General features: G+C 37.4%; 1 protein-coding gene across 7 annotated transcripts in view; it reads left to right on the top strand.

The window, feature by feature from the left end:
• Nucleotides 1-16,557, top strand: part of celf3a (cugbp, Elav-like family member 3a) — a 64,237-nt gene that overhangs the window by 17,652 nt on the left and 30,028 nt on the right. For 3 of the 7 annotated variants that reach the window (XR_014608476.1, XM_084131335.1, XM_084131334.1), the window contains exons 1-2: nt 9,367-9,714; nt 14,807-14,896. Coding sequence is in view for 2 of the 7 variants with exons in the window: in XM_084131332.1 (XP_083987458.1) it covers nt 2-60; nt 190-316; nt 427-602; nt 5,238-5,592; nt 5,720-5,983; nt 6,236-6,439; nt 7,696-9,359 (2,849 nt within the window). In the remaining 5 variants the exon portion in view is untranslated. Of the gene's footprint in view, nt 1; nt 61-189; nt 317-426; nt 603-5,237; nt 5,593-5,719; nt 5,984-6,235; nt 6,440-7,695; nt 10,253-14,806; nt 14,897-16,557 lie in introns of those variants that run through there. The other 4 variants (XR_014608477.1, XR_014608478.1, XM_084131332.1 and 1 more) reach the window with 4 other exon arrangements.

The raw sequence follows: 16,557 nt of genomic DNA, 5'->3' as shown, positions 1-16,557 counted from the left end.
GTTTCAGCTCCAGTCAACACCAGATCAGCCCTGAAATCCAAGATTGTCGCTGAGTTTGTGGTAAATATTCAATATTCCCACAATCCCACTAGACTTGAATGACTCTGTGGGCCCCTTGGTTGGTCAAATTTAAAAATGATTATAGTTTATTTAACTTCTAACCTACTTGTTTTTATTTTAACCTGTCAGCCCTCAGCGTTTATCGAGCATCTGTCCACGTACAGGAATTCAATGGATGAGATTGAGCTCAAAGAGAAACAGTTAGCTGCAATGAGAGTGGATGTGTGCAGCACAGAGGCTCTGAAGAAACTGAAAGGTCGGTAAACGGTATCTTATTAATATTCTGAATTTGTAATAAATGGATCTGCATGAATTATAGATATTTTTCACGTGTTCATGCTTTTTTTTCTGCATCTCACACTTTAGACAAGGCAGGAGGTAAAAGGTTTTCTAAAGACTTTGAAGATGGGAGCACAAAGCTACAGGAGTTTGTTTCCTTTCTGGATGGAGAGGTCAAAAAAGGCCCTCCTTTGATGGAAGCTCTGGAGAGTGCAGACATTTTCTACGAGATGCAATATAAAGAGGTCAAGATTGTGGCTAAAGTGAGTACTGCAGATTAGTTTAAAGTAATAATTTTATCCCTTAAAGGATAATTCCGGTATTTAGCACTTTGAGTCTCTTTTCTGGTTTGTTTTGGATGAACTAGAGTGGTGGACACAGAAATTTTGACGATGGGTCCTGTCTTGACTTTTTGACTCGTTTAGAATCGCCTTTGACCGCTTCAGAGTGGCTGGCTACGGGCATGCACAAACATGTCCTTAAAACAACCCTTAACGTTCGTTTTCAAAACTGTGCAACTCACAGAGTGGTTAGTGATGTTCGTTGATGTTCCAAAACAAGTAGCGCAGCGAAATACAGTTTCTGTCGTGTTTTATTTGGCATTTTGTAAAATCCCATTGATTTCTGTTGGAGGACTCATTGCTCGTTGATATTACTGCGCTTCAGACTCAAATATCGAGCGGAAGTTTATAGGCGGTTGTGAGGTATCTGAAAAAATAGTTCCACTATAGCAAATAACACGGATTGAAATCATACATTGCGCCGATATATTTGTTTTTAATCATCAACGAACACCACTAACCATTCTGTGAGTTGCACAGTTTTGAAAACGAACGTTAAGGGTTAAGGGTTGTTTTAAGGACATGTTCGTGCCGGTAGCCAGCCACTCTGAAGCGGTCAAAGGCGATTCTAAACGAGTCAAAAAGTCAAGACAGGACCCATCGTCAAAATTTCTGTGTCCACCACTCTAGTTCATCCAAAACAAACCAGAAAAGAGACTCAAAGTGCTAAATACCGGAATTATCCTTTAAAACTCATATTTGATCACCAAAATTACATATTTAAATGTTTTTTTTTTTTCCTTGATTAAAAATGTCTTTATGCCTTAAAATAGCTTGAATGTAACTCTACACCCGTGCCTCATTTAGTATACGTGGTTCTATGAATATGCAAAGTAGCCTCCACTCATTCACACCAGTTCAGAGAACCACTCATTGACGATCACACGTTAACGTGATTGGTTGCAAGGTAGTTTGTGACATCAGAAACACCAGCGATTTCACTGCAGTTTTAAGGGGAAAATACTCTGCAAATATGTTGACTTATGAATTTGCTCATGGTTTGTCTTAAAGCATATTAAAAACACCACATAAACAATATTAAAAGCTTGATTTTCACCACAGGGGGACTTTAATGATATTTTTTGGTAGTGGTCGACCGATATTGGTTTTTTGATGGCCGATGCCGATATCTTGGAGAGCAGGGTGGCCGATGGCCGATATAAAGCCAATATTTTTATATATATTTATTTTAATCAATATTTAATAAATTATAAAACAAAATTTTAAAATAAACATGCTTTTATACTTTAGATGGCAACTTCTTAAATTTGCAATCCTATTACAGTATTTTTCACAAAGTAATTGTTTAGAAATATATGAATATGTGAATAAAAAGTATGTAAACACTGTAACAGGGCACTCAGTAATCTGGTAATTTCGTGCTGGTAATCATATTTTTTCAAATAAAGACAAGGTAACGCTAATTTTACATACAGCACAGTGAAAACGATATGAATATGACACAGTTGGCAACTGGTTATATATCAGCATATTTTAAAATGAAGGATTTAAAGTTTTTCGATCGCGTCTCCCGTGAAGCTGATCTTCTGTTCGCATTCACTCACTTCGCACGGACCGACCGTCACTTGCAGACAGTAATGCACACTTCACAAGATATCACAGCTGGATTCGATTAAATCTGCAAGGTTTGTGAATTTAAATGTTTATTAGATATTCGGAGATTTGTTTAAATGACGTAGATGCGCATTTGCTGAATGTTGAGGGCAAATGAGAAAGTATTTTAGCCTGATTGTTTGCCTTTTCTGTTACAAATAATATAAAAGCAAACGCTTTACGTTACTTACTTCGCATAAGTTACCATTTACTTACTTTGTTTACCAGTTCTGTCTAACAAACTATTAGATATGACTGACAGAGATCGTAAATTAATGAAGACGGAGAATGTGAGTGAGCACTGTTTGATCTGAGGAGCTGCCGTTGCCGTTCTCTTCTGGCGCTGGTGTTCTTCTCAGCGCCGCCCGTCAAAATAAAAGTCCGGAGCGCCGTCAAAATAAAAGTCCCGCTTTCAACACATCGGCCAATCAGAAAAACTTATCGGCCAATGCCGATATTTCAAAAATGCCAAATATCGGCCGATATATCGGTCGACCACTATTTTTTTGGGTGCAATTTGAAATGGTATTCTTAGTAAACATACATTAGCTACGCTTAGCTAATTAGCTGTACAAAATAATTTACACTGCAGTTTGCTGTGTTTGTTCTCGAATATTACTAAATGTATGAATTCTCCACACTGGTAGACTGGAATAAATGTAGAGAGCCATCAGGTCATTTTAAAATGAAATGGCTGCGTAGGAAGTAAGTAAAACGTTGTTTTATTTATATTTCCAAAAAGCACTTTATGAAATCGAATTATTTCCGTTTGCTTCAACAAGAGCTCTTAATCTCCTCACTCACAGCAGCCTCAGGTCTTCCAGCAGACTCAATATTTCAGTGCACATATAAAAAACTATCTTTATATTTGAAAGCAGCAAATAGCCCTTTCAGAAGTAATGACCAAATGCTCATTTAATGCTTTTAGTGGTTTCAGCTGCATTGTGCCGCAATTGAATTTGTACAAAAACAAAGACATCCTGACCATTATGTAGCAATGTTGTTTTATTTAGCCTGTCTGTGATGACCACATTTGACCATTTCATAAAAATGTGTATAGTTTTAACCCTTTTACGAATAATTGTTGAAATTTCCACATTTCTGGGATAATGTAATTTGTGCTTATTAGTTTTGCCAGGTTTAATATGTTTTTGATAGTGGTAATAAATGATAATATAATTAGGCCTGGTCGATATATATATATACACACTACTGGTCAAAAGTTTTAGATCGGTAAGATTTTTTATGTTTTTAAAAAAGTCTCTTCTGCTCACCAAGGCTGCATTTATTTGATAAAAACAATTAAAAAAACAGTATTATTGTGAAATATTATGACAATTTAAAATGACTGTTTTCTATTTTAATATATTTTAAACTGTAATTTATTCCTGTGATCAAAGCTGAATTTTCAGCATCATTACTCCAGTCTTCAGCGTCACATGATCCTTCAGAAATCATTCTAATATGATGATTTGATGCTCAAAAAAACATTCATTATTATTTTCAATGTTGAAAACAGTTGTGTACAATTTAAAAAAAAAAATATTTGATGATTAGAAAGTTCAAAATAACAGCATTTATTTAAAATAGAATATTTTCTAACATTATAAATGTATTTACTGTAACTTTTGATCAGTTTAACTCATCCTTGATGAATAAAAGTATTGATTTATTTTATTTCTTTCCCCCAAAAATAAAATTTAAATTCTTACTGACCCCAAACTTTTGAACGGTAGTGTTTAATGTTACAAAAGCTTTCCATTTCAGATAAATGCTGTTCTTTTGAACTTTCTATTCATCATAGCATCATGAAATAAAAATGTAAAAAACTTTTTTCAACATTGATAATAATCAGAAATGTTTCTTGAGCATCAAATCATCATATTAGAATGATTTCTGAAGGATCATGTGACACTGAAGACTGGAGTAATGATGCTGAAAATTCAGCTTTGATCACAGGAATAAATTACACTTTACTGTATATTCACATAGAAAACGGCTGTTTTAAATTGTAATAATATTTCACAGTATGTCTGTTTTTGTTTGTATTTTTAATCAAATAAATGCAGCCTTGGTGAGCAGAAGAGACTTCTTTTAAAAATATTAAAAATCTTACCGATCTAAAACTTTTGACCGGTAGTGTGTATGTATGTGTGTGTATATATATATATATATATATATATATATATATATATATATATATATATATATATATATATATATATATATATATATATATATATATATATAATATATAATGTGCTCTGACATTTTCATTTTTATTATTATTTGTGAGTGGACACAATCTAGGGAACTTCATGGTGAAAATCATGTTAACATCAATGCAATATTCACAATATTGGTTTAAACAAAATAATATAAAATATACACTTATATATAACTTTAAATGTTGTTGAGAGAAGCGTCTTATGCTCAAGGCTGCATTTATTTGATGATAAATACAGTAAAAGCAGTAATATTGTTATATATATTCTTTCAATTTAAAATAACTAGTTTCAATTTAATATATATTTTAAAATGTAATTTATTGCTGTGATGGTAAAGCAAAATTTTCAGCAGCCATTAGTCCAGTCTTATATCAATATTAATATTGATAATATTATAATAGTTTTTTATAATATTAAAAAACTGCTTAATATATATGTGGAAACCGTGATCCGTTTTTTCCCCAGGATTTATTGATAAGACATTTCAATCCAACAGTATTAATTTAAAATGGAAAACTCTTTTGTAAAATATCTTTACTGACACGTTTAATCAATGAAATGTATCCTTGCTGAATGAAATCATTCATTTCTTTAAAAATAAGCTTACTGACCCCAAACTTTTGAACAGTAATGTATGTTCGTATTGCTCATATTGTTGATGTGCAAATATTGTGATATTAATAGTGGAACATCTCTTCAAATCATACATTTCCAGGCCTACGAGACATTTGCGAACCGGGTGTCGCACCTTAAGCGCAAACTCGATGCACTGAAGGCTATGGTGCCTGATCCAGATGACTCCCCCGTCCCCTCTCCCATTGAAGATGCCCCTTCACCAACGGGCTCCGAGTCACCTTTCCACGCTCTGGAAAAGATTGGTACCCCAGACCCAGAGCTGGATGGGCAGGCGATGGAGGAGGACCTTATTGCTTTGGCTGATGCTCCCAGCCCCCTCTCATCTGATGGGGGTTCCCCACCACCAAGTGTCTCTGTGGGAGAAAAAGACAATCGTGACATAGAGGACATGGAGCTCTCGGATGTAGAGGAAACAGAAACTCCTGCCATCATAGGTACTAGAGCACCTTTACTATGTTATATTTGGCATTCAGCATGTTTCTCACATTCAATAAAAGCTGTTAAGCTGTTATGGTGCAGGGTTTTATTAAATTACTTCTTAATTTTGTTTCCTCCTTACAGTAGAGGAACGTGTGGCCCCTGCTGTTGTGTCCAAACAGTCGTCTGTCCCTCCAAATGTCACAGAATCTTTACAAACAAATGAAGGCACACAAACAAAGCAGATCATGACCACAGCAGTGGCAGTTCCTTCAACAGTAACAACAACAACAACAACAACACCAACCACACCAACCACACAGTCACTGCCAGTCAACCTTGCAGGCGTTGATCTAGGCAAGATCAGCTCCATCCTCAGCACAATCACAAACGTTATGAAGAACTCAGGTGAGATGTTGTAGTTTGATACAGCATGTTATACACAGGTTGAAAAAGCCTATCAAAAGTGCATACTGGTCAGATCCATGGCCCAGTAGTAAGCCATGGTGCTCATTTGAGAGATGCAGGTTTGAATGTGGCCTGTGTTGTGTCTCCACTCTGCTATCTGTCAGTAAAAAGTGTAAAAGTAAAATAATTTACATGACAAATGTACATTCTTATGTAACATTGTGCATTCAATCATTGCTTTTTCCTTTGCAGCTGTAGGAGTAAGTCCTGTATCTCGGTCTTCCCCAAGTGTACCTTCCACTCCAAGCTCAACTCAGAAGACTCCCCCTGCTACTGCCCCTCCAGCCAATCCGCTGGCCAGCATCCTTTCTAGGGTGGACATCAGCACCAACACTTTGCTCAGCGCTTTATCCAAAACACAAGCCCATGGGGGTTTTCAGGGTGAGAACTGGAAAAGTAAGATGATATCCAAAGAGTTGGGATAAGAAATTCATTCAATCAAAATTAACTTTAGTTTTCTTCTAATACATGTTTGCAGACTGGCGTAGTGTGACTTCATCAGCGTATGCTATTCAGAAGAAAACATGTTTTACTTTGTAATCTTATAAAAAATGTAATAACTTGCTCCACCTTTGAAACAAATGATGTCACCTAGGCCAGTAATCATGTTAATTAAAAGCCAAAAAGCTAAATGACATTTTAAGCTGTTGTTTTAGGTAATATGTCTTTTTTCGATAATGTTGCTCATAGTTAACATGGTTATTTAATCCAGGTTAACATTACTAAACTCAGCAAAAAAAACAAAACTTCTTGACAGGAATCATGATATGGCTTATTGTGATTGATTGTTAAACTTCAAATGGCTATGGTTTATTTAAATGTGCGCCCTCTGCATATTTCAAAGTAAATAACACGGCGCTGCTGCGCGTTCTACAGGCTCATGGTTTCAGCACAGTTTGCAATCAACGAATACAGATTTATGCCAAGCGATTGAGAAGGGACCTTGAGCATCTTTCTCATGGTGTTTTCAGAGTCAGTTGAAAGGTTTCTTTAATGTGATAAGTTATTGGAACTGTGACCTTAATTGTCTACCGCCTGTAAACTGTTAGTGTCTTAAGGCCTGTTCCACAGGTTTATGTGCAATAATTATTTATGGTTCATTTTAAAAACCCTTCCCAATCAAGATGCAGAATTCTGTAAAAGGGATGTTTCTTTGTTGCTGAGTTTAAAATTAAGGTTATGGCAAATAACAGTGGGTCTGGGGAATAATAAAGCATTGGGATATCCTGTATAGGCAATGGCATTGGGATACATTGCGATGCTTTCAAGGGTGAGCTTGACCTTTAGCCTCTATGTGCCAAAAGTTGGTGTCAAGACAGGCAGTGTTTCAGGAGCAAAGTAGCCCTCCACAGTCGAGTGCAAACTCCCATTTAGTTATGTCTTTATTCTGATACTTTTGCTCACAATTCCTAATGGATGCATTCCCCTTTAGTTGAATATACTGTAAATGTAGAAATGTCACATTACAGAAGTTAAATGTGTTGAGAATGTTGTATCATGTTGATTTAAAACGTTATAGACATTTTGCCTAGTTGTGGTAGAAACAGCAGATGATATTAGAAAATACTCTGTACAGGTTCTTTAGAAAATGTGGTGTGTTTTTAAATGAATCTGCTGACCCTTGCATCCCTTTCCCTAATTTTTCCTCCCAGGTCTGTCGTCTTTGCTAAATAACCCGGCTGCAAAGACCACCACAACTTCAATTTCTGACAAGCAATCTCCTCCTCTAACAGCTGAGACTCATACAATTCCTAAAGTGTTACCTACTCCATCTAGTGTCCCCTTGGCCAGGGATCCTACCTCTCAAGGATGTGTGGAGCCTACTCCTTTGCAGTCCAATATTGCGAATGAAAAAGTAGATCCTTGCTCTTCTCTCAACTCTACCCTGGACTGCAAGATTGATAACTTACTCCAAGGGAACGCAGGACTGAAAGGCTTTAATTTAGGTTTTCCATCTATTCTGCCATGGCCTAAGGTAACTGTTGATAGCCCTTCAGCAAGTGCAGAGAACCTTGGAGGAACCCCTGTAAGGGATGAAGCTGGTGCTACACCAACGCAAGACGAAATTATGGATGATCCCCAAACAGAGCCATTCCCATATCAGCAGGGGCAAACAGCGTCTACGTCCACAGCTTTAGATGCTAAATCAGCATCTTGGCAGGTACAAAATGCACACACTGATCCACAACCTCACCAGAAGTTTGAACCAAAAAAAGACTTCCGAACCTCTGTGCCCTCTCTTGCGGAGGCAGAAGCAAAGCGGCATCAACGCATTGAAGCTATGCGTTCTTCTTCTATGTCCAGCAACCAACAAACTTTGAGAGACAGTGTAGAGGCCACCGAGAGATCCGGTGTGATGCGTCAAGAGCTGAGACAAAACCCTGTAATCCATGAAATGGGACCAAATCCTAAACTGGTGGAAGGCAGCTATGCATATCGAGATAATCAAGAGAAGCAAGTGTTGTCCAGCTCTGACACATACAATGCAGAAACATACCTTGCCAAAGAACCAAGACAGGATCTCGCTGCACCTAATTTCTTTACTACACCTCTCCCACCTATCCCAAATCTTCCTCCTCCACCTCAAGACTTCATGCCTCCAGCATCTTCTTTGAGGGCAAGTGGTCCTTGTGCTACCAGGGATTTGCAGGAACCTTTCGGTGAAGCAGAACGAGGTGGTGGTGATAGCTCATGTGCCCCAGGATTCGATTATGAACGCTTGTCTCATGAGGTTCCAAACAAGGAGCCTTTCTATCCACATGGAGAAGGGGCTTCTCACTCTGCTCATGCACCACACCATGCTCCTAACATCCCTCCGAATGGTCCATTGGACTATAACCATCAACATCCACCAAGAGTACCTCTGCAGAATCCTCCAAGTATACCCCATCACCGCATTGGTTCTCCTCCTCCAGTAAGGGGTTACCATGAAGCCCCAAGTCCTTCTCGACCTTTGCCTGAAGAGCCATACTTTGACCCATACTACGACCATCCACCACATAGCCCATCTCCCCCTCATTATGACATGCACCCAATTTCACCAGCACCAGAGTATTATCCTGAAGAAATACCACCTCACTATCCAGAGCACAGGGTTCCTCCTCACCTGGAGCACAGGCCTCTACCGCCACACCATGTTCGTCCACCTCACCCTGGGCACTATCCACCTCCAAGGCCCCTTCGCCGGCCACCACCGGTCCACCATGAGCTGCCCTTTCCAAGAGGCAAGCGACCCGGCCCACCCTTTGGCGGACCTCCCAGAGTCAGGGGCCCATTTTATCCCCCAAAAAGACCTTACTTGCCTCCGCATTACTGAAGTGTCTATTGTGATTCTTATGCTCAGGTGTTTAGTGCATGTCACAGTGAGCAAGTAAAGTCCAAGTGCTGTTGGGTTATCAGCAAGTCAAAGATTGCTGTGGACAGTGACGCGAAGGGGATGGTGTTGAATTCCTTCACAAGATCACAATAGAGAAGTGCAAATTTATTCAAGTTACCAGGGGGATGCAACTAGATCACTAAAAACTCTTGAGCAAGATCTGTTCTGTTCCATGATCAAGACATGCAAACCATGAGCAGTTGTGCGGCAAGATGTCAAGGAGCACTGGAGCAGAGAAATGGAAAGAATATCTGGCGTGGAATGAGATGGAATCTGAATGCAGACAAAACAAGAGGTGGTTATTCTATTTCATTTCATTAATTCTTTAATTTCTATAGTTTTTCTGTCAGTCAAATTTAAAAGTTAATTCAAAATGTCATTTCCCTTAGTAAAAATGTTAGCGCATGTATCTTGCAAATATCTTTGGGAAAGACCTCGAAGTTTTTTTTGGATCGACATTTAATTAAGATTGATATGTAATATTTTTTTACTTCTGAAGTTAAGTTCTACTGATGATCAAGCTATATTGTTATGCAAAGCTGGTAGTTTTGATTCACCACATCTTATTTTGTACTTGTAATTAAATGTAGCCCTAACAGGTAGTTAAGCTTCATTATCGTCTGTCATGGAGAAACAGCAGTGTAGAGAAAAAGTAATCTTTACAAATTTGAGGTAAGGTGCTGAGGTGTACAGAGACAAGCCGTTTTTGCCAACAGTGGCAGAAGACACAGAAGAAAAGAAGTTGTCGGGCAGAATCGTCATGGCCTCCCTCAGTTCCCAGAGGCTTTTACTGTACTGATTTAAATAAAGATGTGTTTGAAAACAAAACAAAACACTGTGGGGAAGTGCAGTCTCAACCATGATTTCTTTGAGTCTTTTCATCTCAGTTGCTTCAGTGACTGATTTCTTTGCTCTTCACATTTTCGCGAACATTCATCAATAAAATGATCAACACATATGCAGAAAAATATTGTAGCTAAATGGCTGCAACAATGTTGATTAGAAATGACTGAGATTTGTCCTACACCATGTTTAATTCTAGAACCAAAATCAAAGGCATTTAATCCCATTTAAAGTAAATTTCCTAATTACTTGGTGTTTAAATGAGTTAATGAATGCCAATTTTATCATAGCATTTTAGCAAACCATTTCTAATAAGCAATGAAATACGAAAATGCATACAGTTAACTCAAGCTAAATTATTCACTTCACTCAAAGCGTTCTATAATCGATCCGTTTCAGTTCCACTTCGGGTTTCCTGCTTCCAACTTAGTGATCCTGGACAAAACGCTCCTCTCACATACTCTAGTCTGGTTGGCAGAGTATTTACCTCTTAATTTCTTGCATTTTTACCTCACTTTAGGCTTACATTTGCACACTTTTAACTGTTGAAGTTGTCAAATTATATGCAGACACAGTTAAAGATAAAAGTTTTTTTCAAATCAAATAAAGACTTTTTCTAGAGATAACTGGTCACACTTAAGTTTTGTCTTTCTCCGAAATAAATGTAGCATATAAGACAAAGAATTTACACAAGAACTCCTTCCTCTAATATGAGGCCTGTTATAAGCATCATAGTTCCACTTTAATATCACTTATTCTCGAGGATCAGCTGTGGCTGATTGCATGTAGCCTACATGAATGTTTATGGAGTCAGCTCCTTGAATCAAATCAGGGTAACAACTTCCTGAGTTTTTTCCCCCTTGATTAATACAACAGCAAAAACGCGTAAAGTAGGAAGGAGTTTGGCAATGATCAAAGCCGTTTTGTTTGATTCCGACGTTGTTTCAGAAATCTTTAAGGTCTGGATCATAAAAGTAAACCATTCCAGTACATTTTGAAACTGGCTTTTCTCTGTGCTCAAAAATGTTAAATAAGCTAAATAACTAAAGTTATGCAGTTTGAAAAATTAAAGGGTTATTTCACCTAAAAATTAAACTTCTTTCATTAATTACTCATCCTCATGTCGTTCCAAACCTGTAAGACTTTCGTTAATCTTCGGAACACAAATGAAGATCTTTTTATGAAATTGAGAGCTTTCTGTCCCTCCATTGACAGCTACGCAACTACCACTTTGACGCTTCAAAAAGTTTATAAAGAGATCGTAAAACTAACCCATATGAATTGAGCGATTTAGTCTATATTTTCTGAAAAGACACGATCGCTTTATATGATGAGCAGATTGAATTTAGGCTTTTATTCACATATAAACATTGATCAGGCTCAACCGAACCTGCTTGACGCACGAGAACAAACCTCGTACAGAAGCTCAAACGCGCTGCGTAACATGAGAATGAACCTCATTGGTTCTTGCGGAAGCTCAAACGTGCTGCGTAACACGAGAATGAACCTCATTGGTTCTTGCGGAAGCTCAAACGCGCTGCGTAACACGAGAATGAACCTCATTGGTTCTTGCGGAAGCTCAAACGCGCTGCGTAACACGAGAATGAACCTCATTGGTTCTTGCGGAAGCTCAAACGCGCTGCGTAACACGAGAATGAACCTCATTGGTTCTTGCGGAAGCTCAAACGTGCTGCGTAACACGAGAATGAACCTCATTGGTTCTTGCGGAAGCTTAAACGCGCTGCGTAACATGAGAATGAACCTCATTGGTTCTTGCGGAAGCTCAAACGCGCTGCGTAACATGAGAATGAACTTCATTGGTTCTTGCACGTCAAGCGAATATGCTTGAGCTTCCGTTTACTACAACTGATGTGTGAATTGATGAATATTTATATGTGAATAAAAGCCTAAATTCAATCTGTTCATCATATAAAGAGATTGTGTCTCTTCAGAAAATTCGGACTAAACTGCTCAATTTATGTGCAATAGTTTTACGATCTTTTTATGTATTTTTTGGAGCGTAAAAGTGGTAGTTAATGAAGGTACAGAAACCTCTCAGATTTCATCAAAAAGTTCTTAATTTGTGTTCTGAAGATGAACGAAAGACTTACAGGGTTGGAACGAAGGTAGGCAATTAATGACAGAATTAAATTTTTGGGTGAACTAACCCTTAAAGTCATTGCTTTTAGTAGTGAAGTGTTTAATATCATAAAATAAGCATTAAATTGCTTAAGACCCGTTAAAGCTGAACAGTTCACTAATTGCCTTAATCTTTAATGTCTGTCTACATTCCAAAAACAATTTGATGTAGAAATATGATGGTGTAACCACTAGTATATTTGATGCAAGTTGCAAAGCAACAATAATATTTACACATGGTCGTCAGCAGGGGGAGACAACCCTGAATGTTGTCCTGGGCCCTGTGCCGAGGGGAGCCCAATCAGTCCTGGTATATACTCATTGGATTCTCTACCCTACAACAAAATCCTCATCAAAACTAGCACATGCATTTTGCTGTTCATTTAAAAGTTTCATTTTTCTTCAGAAAAGAACACACTCATGACAAGAAAACATCTGGTGTTGAGCAAAATTCTTTATAGTTTCACACCAGGGGTTTTCAAACTCTCTTTTCGCCCTCTGAGGTCCCTGCTTTATACGGCTGATCTCCTCTTTCATGGAAAACAGCAGATGTACATGAAGAGAAGAGTTTTGAGGTCATAAATCGTTTCCAAAAATACAGTCATAACATATTAATGTGTTGTGATTTGGTAGAAAGATCTGATGAAAACGCTGGATACTAGGACTAGGCTTAAAGGGATACTTCACCCTAAAATTCTGACATAATTTACTCACCCTTACGTTGTTTCAAACCTGTATGAGTTTCTTCTGTTGAATACGATTTTTTTGAAGAATGTTGATAACCAGACAGTTGACGGTATCCATTGACTTACTTAGTAGGAAAAAAATAAACTACTAAGAAAGTCAATGGTGGCTATTGCTTGGTACACCATCAACTGTCTGGTTACCAACATTCTTCAAAATATCTTCTTTTTAGTTCAGCAGAAGAAAGAAACTCGTACAGGTTTGGAAAAACATAAGGGTGAGTAAATAATGACAGAATTTTCATTGTTGGGTGTACTTAACCCTCTGTGAAACTTGGCAATTGAGGTTTAAATTAATGTTTAGCCTAAACTAAACATTATCTAATCCGCTTGTATTACTACTTTTTTACAGACTTAATGTAATGTGCACACAAATAAATACACGTGAGAGAACATATAATGTTTATTAAAGTTAGCTACATTATTTCTTAATTTACTGATTTATTTACAGAAATTGAGAAGGGCCAGAGTTCAAGGGTTATAGGTTTATTTGCATTCCATTACCATTTAAAAACAAAGGTTTTCGCCTCTCTCATATGAATATTCAAAGTATTTTTGAATTTCTAACGTAGGCGTATTGAAAAACACAGTAAAGGTTTACCATGAAGCGCTCCAATATATTAGATAGTCAAACCAAGTGTCTCGTCATGTCCTCGGGTTTCAGTAAGATCGAATATGATAGGCTACCTATTCGAATTTCTTTGCGGAAAAAACAAACAAACACGTAGAACACACACACACACACACACACACACACACACACAAAATAATATCAGGATGTTATTTTCGAGTTTCTGAACTGGAAATAAGAGACAAAAACCTTTTAAATATATAATTATCATAGGCTATATTTTAGGCACAATTAGTTATAATACGCAATTATTAGATTTAAAAGACTTGTCATTTTAATACATACGCATAATTATAATTTCAGTTGTCAAATTATTATATTAATATATAATATAATTAGTGAAATCAATATTTTGAATTATAAGTAAACATCATAAAACAAAAAAAAAATCCATTGGCTAATTCTACAACCACTAAATTTTACAGGACCGAAGATGAAGTTTAACAGTGATGTTGAGGTTTTTCATTCATGTTCTGCAGTTCATCAGCTCGCCTCGTCTGTTTATTTAACGTAGCGTAAGCCTACTTAATTCAATTGGTTGTAAGGGACACGCCCACATATGCAAAGCGCACGTGCTCTCCACGTTTCAAGTGAAACATTTGTTAATCGCTTCATGCAAAACTTTCCACAGGGATTCGATCCATGAAATTACCCACCCTCGTCATACACAGTTAACTCGAAATTAACCCTGAATTCAAATAGCCTATTAAAATAAACGCTTTGCTCAAGTAACCAGTGCTTTTGTTCTTATTTGCATGATCATGCATTGATAAATAATGATAATGCGATTTCGATATAATTTCATACTTTCTCTTCACATGTGTTTGAAACTGAACAGAAAATATATAACTATGCAACTGATACTAGATGCATACATGTAAGGTTGTGCTTTCTATTAATGTTTTAATACTTCTTCCCCCTCCCCCTCCCCCTCCCCCTCCCCCTCCCCCTCCCCCTCCTGTCCTTTGTCTTTTAACCCAATCAACCTTTTGTTTAATTTGACTTCCCCTGTCCATCCTCAATGTATGCAGATCTTCTGGTGAAGGATTTTGTCTGCCCAGCAACAGCTGTGCTTGAGGGGACATCCAATGCCCTTGTATCCCATCCGCTTGCAAATCAAGGTAAAGGATATGCTGTTGCACAGAGCACACCAAGTATGTCTCTCTCATCCTTTTATATTTGCCAGAACTCTTAGCCTGAATTGTCTCAGGCTGCAAGTCCACAGCAAAGCATTGCTCTATAAAGTCAGTGGTGCATTTCAAGTGGTAAAATGCACAAGTTTTTCCAGGGCAATGGACAAAATGTAATGTTGTCTTAAAGTTATTTGTTATTGCAATGGATGATGCACACATGTTCAATTGGTAAAGTTGTTTCCCAACTCAGGCCTTCAAATGCAGTAAACAGTGGAAAGTTAGAGCTCTATCTCCCTCTACTGGTACAAAGGGATCTTAACTTTATTGCTAAAGGTAACTATCATATAGCTTGCTCTCTTCTTAGAGGTATTTATTTGGGCTTATTTTTTTTCTGTTCTTGCAATGAAGATGCAGACAATTTTGTGCCTAAATATTTTGTTTAGACATTTTTTGTGAATGGATGCATAGGAGCATATATGCCTATAGTTATAGTCTATATCCAAGAACTGACTGGTTATTGCTTGAAATAATGCACTTGGTAAAGGTCAGGGTATATGTAACCATTATGCAAGTTCACTTGAAGCAAGTGGATATAATATCACGTTTCATACCTCACAAAGATATAAAAAAAGGCCTCAAGTGGCTTGATATGAATTTCTATGAATGGATATAAAGGAAGCTACTCACAAATTATGAAAGCAGTTTGTTTATCATCCAGATTTCTTTGCTCTTGTTTGAAAAAATATATGAATGAATTGAATTGATCTTCCTGCATTTTTGACACAGACTTCGACCATTGACAAGCTCTCAGTGCTGCAATACTGAAATAACCAGCAGATGTCGTCGTTAATTCAACTGTCTGGTATAATCAGTTGAGTCATCTGTGATTGTAAGTGCGTACTCGTGTGTACGCGAATGAGTCGTGCTTTGAGTCATAGTATAGAGGGTTTTTTGTCTTAATGTGAGGTTATCAACAGAAAGATGCGTTTTTAAGTCGTATGGGTTTTTGGGTCAAGGGTAAAAGTGGCATTGGCGGATTTAGGGGCTCGTGGCAGATGGTTGCCAATCCCAGTAAATTAACACAAGTACACTAGTCTTTGATTGAGTTTACCCTAAGAGCCATACAGCCTGATATATAGGCTACTGACCATTGAAAAATTACAGATGCACTTGATGCCTTGGAGGATGTAAATCGAGCACACGATGTGTGTGATGTTGTCTATATCACCTCCTTATTTTATTTAGGCAGTTTTTTTGTTTTTATTAATCGAGAATGAATTAAAAATGAATTCCCCGATAGAACGCGCACTGAGATAGAGAAATTGCTCGACCACATAGTGAGGAAAGCATGTAGTTTATGTGGGCGTTAATTTGCGAGAAAACATGATTTGGCTCAATGTAGTTTCAGCACCGTGGTCAGAGCTCGACAGAACAAAAGGCGGATTAGAGTCCTTGATATCAGGGACCGTCCGAATGTTACATGCAAACGCAAAAAGCGAACACTCAAATAAAGCAGTAGCGAACCATAAAGCTATTTATATCATTGTAAATTTCCATTAAATAAAACGTGTTCATTTGTCTTTTTATTTGTTTCTTATTGGATCATGGTTCTTGATGGATAGAGAACGTGCAGTTTCGTTAATATTAAT

This window comes from Abramis brama (assembly GCF_963993115.1).
Source record: "Abramis brama genome assembly, chromosome: 12".
NCBI classification, from domain to species: domain Eukaryota; kingdom Metazoa; phylum Chordata; class Actinopteri; order Cypriniformes; family Leuciscidae; genus Abramis; species Abramis brama.
Note: the sequence above shows the minus strand (reverse complement) of the source record. Positions and strands in the feature narration are given on the sequence as shown.